An 8,274-nucleotide genomic window follows, 5' to 3' on the forward strand; every position below is an offset into this window, starting at 1 on the left:
AATTTATAAGTAATTGACAATCAAACAAGTCAATAATAATTAATACGGTGACAACTGACAACAGCCAACAGGACATAAAAATAAAACTATAAAAGCGTTTAACCACCGCAATACCGCATTGGTGCATTACATAGGTAGTACAGCTGTATGCCTGTATTCTACCGATACTATAAATAGGTACGGGTTTCTATAACTCTAATCTAAAAATAAATCTCAATGTTCCCAATGATACGGCCGATACGGGAACAAAAATAAATATTGTTTATAGCCAAATGATTATGGTATTTTGGTGGTTAAAAATATTAAATTAGTCAATTTGAATCTTTATTAAAATTATTTTCAATCTTCATTACACAAGATTAAGTTGGGCCCGGGGGCCCCCATACAATAACAGAAGATAGGGCCTACCGGGAAAATCCCGAATTCCCGGTGGGCCTATCCGCCACTGGCGTGAATCGCAGTCACAAGAGACACGAGCTGAACGCAATGAACAACGACAAGTGGAGCAAAGACAAGCGCTTCGATTCATAGTTCACGCAGAGCAAATGACCGACAACGCCAACAAGTACGTTATGTTGTCGAACATTGTCCGCGATCCGACGTAGTTAGGTTGCCTACCAGGGAAGCTGAATTCCACTTACTGCTGCGAGTTACATACAAAAGGATTTGAACAATCACAATTTTTTAAAGGGTTGTCATTATTTAAGGGCAACGGAGTGCAGGGGGTCAGCTTGTATTAGATATAGATAACAATTAATAATGAGCCTTCTGGGTCAACGGTTAAAAAAAATAATAATTTAAAAATAATATAGTGATGATGTTTTCCTATAGTTGTAACTGTATGATATTATGGCAGTTTAAATAATTGACAGCAACACACAAAACAAGTTAGGAAACTTTAGTCTGCAGCGAATGTGCTAAATTCCTGGTTTCTAAACGTATTTTAATACAACGTGATAAAGTATAATATTCCACAATATTATACAATTCAAAAATAATTAGTAACTTTTATCAAATTATTAATAACAATTTTATTATTCATACAATTTTGATAATTTTTGTCTAATATTTTTGAGGTAAATTCCCAGTACCTACTTTTCAAAATAATCGGTAAAACAAAAAATATATTAAACAACGTATATTTTGTTCAGCCAAATGGTTCATTCATAACGTGAACAGATAATTTGACAGGTGTACCTAATGAATTATTAGATTATAGTTGTATAATTTAATTACACATATAATAAAATCAATAATATAAGTAGATCGTACAGAATGTTTTTCACAAATCTATAAATATAAATTGTGGAATCATTGATTAGGCATTCAGAACCCGCAGTTGTCATAATGTCTATAATATAAACTAGTGAAGTAATTTATATAATATTATAATAGTAAATGAAACAATTACCAAGTACCTACAATAGCTTGCGGATACAAGGGGAGTATTGGGGTTTCGTAACCGAACTAATAAGGGAATTTTGTTATTATAAGAGTTTGTTATTACTATTATTTCCTAATATACATGTATGATGAATATATTATTTACTATAAAAACTTGATGCCTATGCTTTTATGCACTTAAAGTAAATTTTTTCGTCTAGTCGTCCCACTCTTTTTTTCATTCCTAGATCAACGTCTGCCTACAGTATATCATATATTTTGAAATAATCGGATTTAGATAACTAGATATTACTCAAATGTATTTATTTTTTCTAGAATTCAAATTAATTTGAAATTAGGCAATCTGATTAAATATATTTTTTATACACAATGAAAAATAGAAAATTATTCATAACATATTTTGATAATTGTTTTATTTTTCATGTAAGTAATATTACAGAATAGATAAAATCAATTGTTTATCTATTCTCATTCTGTGATCATTTAGCTGATCCTGGAAGGCATTGCCTGTGGCAAATCAATTAATGCCAGTGGGCATTGAAGTTTGTTAAATGTGAACTAATAATATTTTCAACACATTAACTTGGGTGGTTGTTAACAAATATGTATCTAATTGTTAACATTATAAATTATTTGATAGATCAAAGTATACATTATTATTTTCCAGTTTATGTCTCTAAGTTGACCCTGAAACAATCAACTGATAAACTAATGGGTCGGAAAAAAATGTTTTCCACTCCCAAAATTAGGTCTCACTCTGCCCCTTTAAATAAATGTTCTACTGTGTTTAAATATCAGTTTCTAATTTCGTTATCAACATTTTTCTCTGAATTTGTCCAAGTGTTTTATATTATTAAATTATTAAAATTTTTAATTTATATTTAATAACAAATATATTGATTTGTAGACTTGAGATTCTGCTAGTTTTAAAGTAATTTTGAGAGCGCAAAAAATTAATTAATTATTTAGTTAGCTTTTCCTTCCATTAATCATTCATATTATATTAAATTCAATATTCATACAATGTGAATTTTTATTTAAAATCAAAATATATATAACATTATTATTCATTAAAAATACACATAAATACTATAGAATATTACAATATTAAAACAATATATGTTCCTGAATTATTTCTGGATGATAGTCATAAGTTATTAGATATTATAAAATTTCTATAATTAAATCAAATGAATGCTCAAATTGTACTAACATGTTGACTGGGATCTTGAAAACAAAAATAAGAAAATATGCATAATATATAATTTTACACTTTCGTACATAAAAGTATAGGTACTATTTAGTAAATGTTAAACCTTGTTTATTTTATTTTTAGTCAATTTATATCGTACATGTAACTTTTAATAAAACATTCAAAAACTGTAAAATTAATAGAAAAACAATTAATTTATTATGATACATTAAAAAAATATACCTGGTGTAACAACAAAAAAATCTAAAACTAATTTTTAAAATCAGGTGGTCTATTAATGACTACTACTCCCGCATAATACCGTTTTACTTTCATTGGCGCTCCTAGCATGGTCCAGGTATTGGTGATAGGATTATAAACTTCTACAGAATTAAAAACAGAAGAATAATTATGGTCACATCCACCGACTGCATACAATAATCCTTCTAATGCAACTACACCTATATTAAAATTTTAATTTAAATGTAGTACATTTCAAATTCATTGTTTTATAAAAATATTTTGAATTGTCATAAGAGTATTTACCTACTAATTTCCGAGGTATATTCATGTCTGCCATTGTAGTCCAAGCTCCTGTACTTGGTCTGTATGCTTCTACACTTTTCAGAATTTCCGGTCCATTATAACCACCTACAGCATACAGGACGCCATCTAAAACTCCTACACCCATACCTCATCGACGTTTACACATTTCTGCGACTGATCTCCATGCATCAAAACTGGGATGATAACATTCAACAGAGTTGAACACCTCTCCTGATGTAAAATCACTACCTCCTACCTATACAATTGAATAAAAACTATTAGCGGACTAAAATTCTGATGAAAAGAAAAAAAAACTTAGAGTAGAATAAAATTGCAAAGTATTTTTCAACAAGTGAATTAATGTTTATGAAAAGTTGAATAGTTACAACATGTTTTTATTTCGTTGCAAATGTATATTTATTATTATTTATTATACTTAAATATTGTAAAAATTCAACAATTTACTAATTAGAAATTAAATACAAAGCTTGATCAACTAACAAAGAATCAAGATTTAATGAAAACTAAACTATTAAGCTATATTTATTAATGTTAAAATATACATTGAACAAAAATTTAGTTTACTTTTATATACCTATATGGTATTATTGTTTTCAAATGTTAACAATATTAATAAGTTATAACATTAATATTAATTAGATTATTTTTTATATTATGTATTATGAAATCTAGTCTTGTTATTCCCTATATTATAGTATTATAAGAGGATTTATGTGTATCTATATATTGCTCAATTCAGATACACATAAATCCTACAAATATCTATATGTTGCTCATTACAAAAAAAAGTCAGTTTCTGATGTAATAATTAAATCTTTTATTGCGTACCTAGTTAATCAAATATATTTTATAATACAAGTATATTATCAAAGTTGGTTTGAATTTTAAATTTATCAAAATATTTTTATTCAAGAAATTTATCCTGTAATTTTTTCTAGGGGGAATTGTTTTTACAATTATTACTTATAAAAGATATATTAAAGGAGCACAAAACACTAGAATATATTTGTTTTAATTGGAAAGAATTTTAAATTTTAAGCGTGGTATCATTGGGCTAGACCAAGATTAAATATAGTATAGTTGCACAACGAACCATAATGAAGTGATTTGCCAAGTTTCATTATTATCACATAGGCTAGCAGAACCAAGGATTGGCGCTTAAATATTAAAACACATGAGAAAATTATGTGTATAATACTATAGATAAATTTCCAACCTTATATCAAAATGTTTATCAAAATAAAACAAAGTGAAGAACCAATGTTAAGAACTAGGTTAATTATAATATGGACGTAGCTAAAATATCTCTTTTAAGTATTTTTAATATTAGTAAATCATTTTGTAAAGTATGTGACTTTTACATGCGTATGATAAGCGATTATGCAGAGTCTGGCACAGTGATGTTACGTGGTTATTCTAGATATCCCAAAACCTCAGCAAAAAATTGACAAAATCGTTTTTAGTAGTTCCAACCCTGATGATTTAGCATGATAATTTAAAGACATTTTTTTTGTGTTGCGTGCTCCTTTAAAAATTGAAAATCATATAATGAAATATTAGTTTACCGCATATAAAAGATTATTTAGAACACCGACTCCTAATCCATCTCTTCCAGTAGACATACTAGATATCATACGCTATTTTTTAGTACTGTCGTCAAAAACTTCGGCACTATTTAAACAATTAGTTCCATCAAATCCGCCAACCTTGGAATTTATTATATAATGTATATCATTTATAACATAAATAACTAAATAAATGTAAATTACATTTCAACACAACTTACAGCATACAGATTATTATTTATCACGCCAACTCCTAATTTACTTCTTTTGACTAACATGTCATCAATTGGTTTACAACAAGGTGATTCTGAAAATAAATCTAGCACAAAAAAAGACTGAAGATACGATCCCGAACAATAACCACCCACAGTAAACACAACATTATTTTTTGATACAGTTACACTGGCTAGAATACGCTTAGTTGGTGTTCTTAGTAGTTTTGCTTTTAACTTCCATCGGTTGACTTTTGGGTCGTACCATTCAGTAGAATCTGAATATTTCCCCACATTTCCACTAACTACTAGAATAACCTGTAAAAATGAAATCAATAAAATATTTGAAAGAAAAATAATTTTAATTGGAATCATACTTTATCTTCAAGTCTAGGCTTATACCGGATGCGTTTTTGAATAGGGATAACTTGATCTGACTGATGTCTTTTAGGAGAATGAAAATGTAAAACCTCATTTATATACTCTTTACCTTTATTAATTATAAAAACATAAATTATATAAATGCATTCAATATAGGTATATTTAAACAAAAAAATATAAACTTACATTTAGGGTTATTATTAAGAATTGGTTCCTTCAGTACTTTTTGAATTATATAATTTTCCGATGTAAATGCTAAACGAACATGCTTTATTAGTTGAGGTAAAAAAAATTTTCTTGAATCCAATTCATGTTTAACCCAACGAAGAACACATTCAAATACCTAAAAAAATAAATAAACTTATTAATAGAACTTTGATGTAGATGACTATTGAATGTTTTTTTGGAGCATTGTCTACCTAGCTAAGTCAATTCCTATTTCAAATTTATCGACAGGTATATTGCAATACTTATTGCTAAATTATTAATGTATATATTTTCAACATAAGTTATTGTTATTCTGTATTAATGTATTATAGCTGTATAGATTTAATTTTTTTTTCTTCTCTCTTTATTGTAAACATTTCTGTTATCAAAAATATGTATTGGAATGTCAAAAAGGGCTAAGCCCGTATAACTCATAAAATAACTAAAATAAATAAATAGCAATAATTTTGGTTGCATTTATTTTCACTGATTCAGAACTTACGTGTATACTTTTTGCAAAGAACTCTTAGAAAATTATAGGTTTGAATATTAACGTTAGCATTAATACAATTTTACCTGTCTGTAACAAACATTTAAATATCTAACCTACCTAACCTAACCACTTTAAACTTAAATACAAATTTTAGAAGTGTTTTTTTTAAGTATTTAGAGATCATTAAAATAGAATGTTTAAAGACATCCTTTCTGTCAAATATATACATATTAGAGAAACAATACATATGGGTCTTAATTAAAAAAAATATATATATTATTTATGCAAGTAGTTTAATATTTCATTCCCTAATACAAAAATAAATAATAATCAATTTTAGTTTGCTTACTTCTTCTTCAGATGACACGTTAAGCTCATCAAAAGAGATCAACTTAACTAACTCTTCAGATGATAAGGATAGGAACTCTTCAGTCTCAACCACTTCTCTAAGAATCAAAATATAACAATAACATAATATAAGACAATTTCCTTAAAGTATCATTATCATAAAAAATATTTCATACAAAAAGTATTGTTTAATGTACAATTCTGAACTTGATAATAATTTTGTACAGCTGTGAACATCAGCAAAAGCTTTTATACCAAGACAATTTGTAGGATGCAGTTGTTTTTGAATAAAATCACAGCATGTATCTTTTAAATCGTTTAACTGCAAGAGATTAGTTGCTGCTAACAAATCCTTGATAAATAAATAATAAAAAATTAAATAACATGTTTTTGTCTTAAACAAAATCAAAGTTTGTTTATTATTACCTGTACATTTTTTTTTGGTTATCATGATTGTTCCGGAATAAATAAATTCTACTAATAGTTGTAAGATAATAGAATCTAATTGTCTTATAACAACATGATCTTTGTTCTTTTCAGCAAAATTTGTGAACATTGCATGGAAATATGGACTAGCCGATGCTAATATCACTTTATGTCCAAATATTATTGTCCCATCATCTGTTTCCAATTTAATGTCACAAAAAAGCTCATGTCTAAAAACAAACGTTTGTCACTAATGTTTTATCTGGCAGTTTTAATCACTTGCTACTTACTGGCGTAAGGATTTTAATACTTGAAACATTTCTCCATAACACAATTTTGTATATTCAAATTTGGCTGTCATTTTAAATTGTGTATTTATCAAGTCCTGGGCTTGGATGTCTTAGCACTATAATATTATTCAAATAAACTCTGAAAAAATACTCAAAAATATTAAAATGACATGAAGAAATGCAATTAACGCATTGATGGTTCACAATATTATAAAAAGTACTGCTTCAGCAGTATTTCCGTTTGGTGATGCCAGGGGACACTGAATTCACAATAATATGTACCTATAGTACCGCTATTTATAGTAATAGTACCGACCAAAATGGACTACTACTGCTATAGTAGTGGTTTTTTCAACGGTAACATAATAATTATGAGAGACCAAGTGATAGACAGTACCTGTTTGACGACGCCGAATATGGACGCGCGTCGGCGGGTCATGTATTTGCACGACTGCCGAAAACAGAAAACGCGCTCTGATGTGACGGCAAGTAATATGCGCACTCGAAGATAGGCGTATTCGATGTCAGACGCACGCTTATTTTTTTCCGTGATGATTAACGAGGAAAATGCGCACGTTTTTTGATGAGTACGAGTAAGTTTTTTTTGATAACTAATATTACAGATGAGAAGTAACTCAAGCAAGCCAACAGTCGCGGAACAACAAGACAAAACTACAGAAAAGTCAGTCGATTTGAAAGTCTTTATTATAACGTAACGAATAGATAAAACCAGTGGTGTATTGGTACGGGTACGCGGGTATACGCCGTATACCCATCAGAAGATTTTCGATTTTCGGCGTATACCCAAGGTAAAATCTTATTTTACGGGTATACGCTTCCAAAATAACCAGAAAACCAAATAAGATTTAAAATGTATTTAATAATTCATATAGGAAAAAAACGTTATTCGTTATTATATGTATTAATGAATTACTTATCAATTGAGGTAGGTATTGAATATAAGTTATATAACAATATGCGTCGTGTTTAATGTATTTTAAGACTTTAAGTTCAATTTAGTAAACCCAATATTGAATACAAAAAATCTATGTGGAAAATTCTATAGATTGTACCTATAATAATAATGTTATTATTATTTTAATTTTTTTGACATTCGAGTTGATTTTGTTTTATTTTCTATTGTTACATTATAAAAAAATTAATAAAATAATGTTAAAAACTATGTACT

At 28.0% G+C, this 8,274-nt stretch overlaps 2 protein-coding genes across 2 annotated transcripts in view; one reads left to right on the plus strand and one right to left on the minus strand.

Annotated features, from left to right (window-relative positions):
• Positions 1-4,800: 4,800 nt before the first annotated feature.
• Positions 4,801-5,656, minus strand: LOC100571818 (ring canal kelch protein-like). Its single transcript, XM_029485455.1, has 5 exons — positions 5,641-5,656; positions 5,508-5,576; positions 5,318-5,430; positions 4,950-5,258; positions 4,801-4,869 (listed from the first exon to the last, which is right to left on the minus strand). Exons 1-5 carry the CDS (start codon positions 5,654-5,656, stop codon positions 4,801-4,803), a joined length of 576 nt encoding a protein of 191 aa, XP_029341315.1.
• Positions 5,657-5,931: 275 nt separating this feature from the next.
• LOC107884095 (lamin Dm0-like) overlaps positions 5,932-8,274 on the plus strand; it is a 9,425-nt gene continuing 7,082 nt past the window's right edge. Inside the window, exons 1-3 of the mRNA XM_016805567.2 lie at positions 5,932-5,948; positions 6,362-6,452; positions 7,709-7,767. Of these exons, the coding sequence (XP_016661056.2) occupies positions 5,932-5,948; positions 6,362-6,452; positions 7,709-7,767 (167 nt within the window). The remainder of the gene's footprint in view (positions 5,949-6,361; positions 6,453-7,708; positions 7,768-8,274) is intronic.

The sequence above is a fragment of the Acyrthosiphon pisum genome, chromosome X (assembly GCF_005508785.2).
Source record: "Acyrthosiphon pisum isolate AL4f chromosome X, pea_aphid_22Mar2018_4r6ur, whole genome shotgun sequence".
Taxonomy (NCBI): Eukaryota; Metazoa; Arthropoda; class Insecta; order Hemiptera; family Aphididae; genus Acyrthosiphon; species Acyrthosiphon pisum.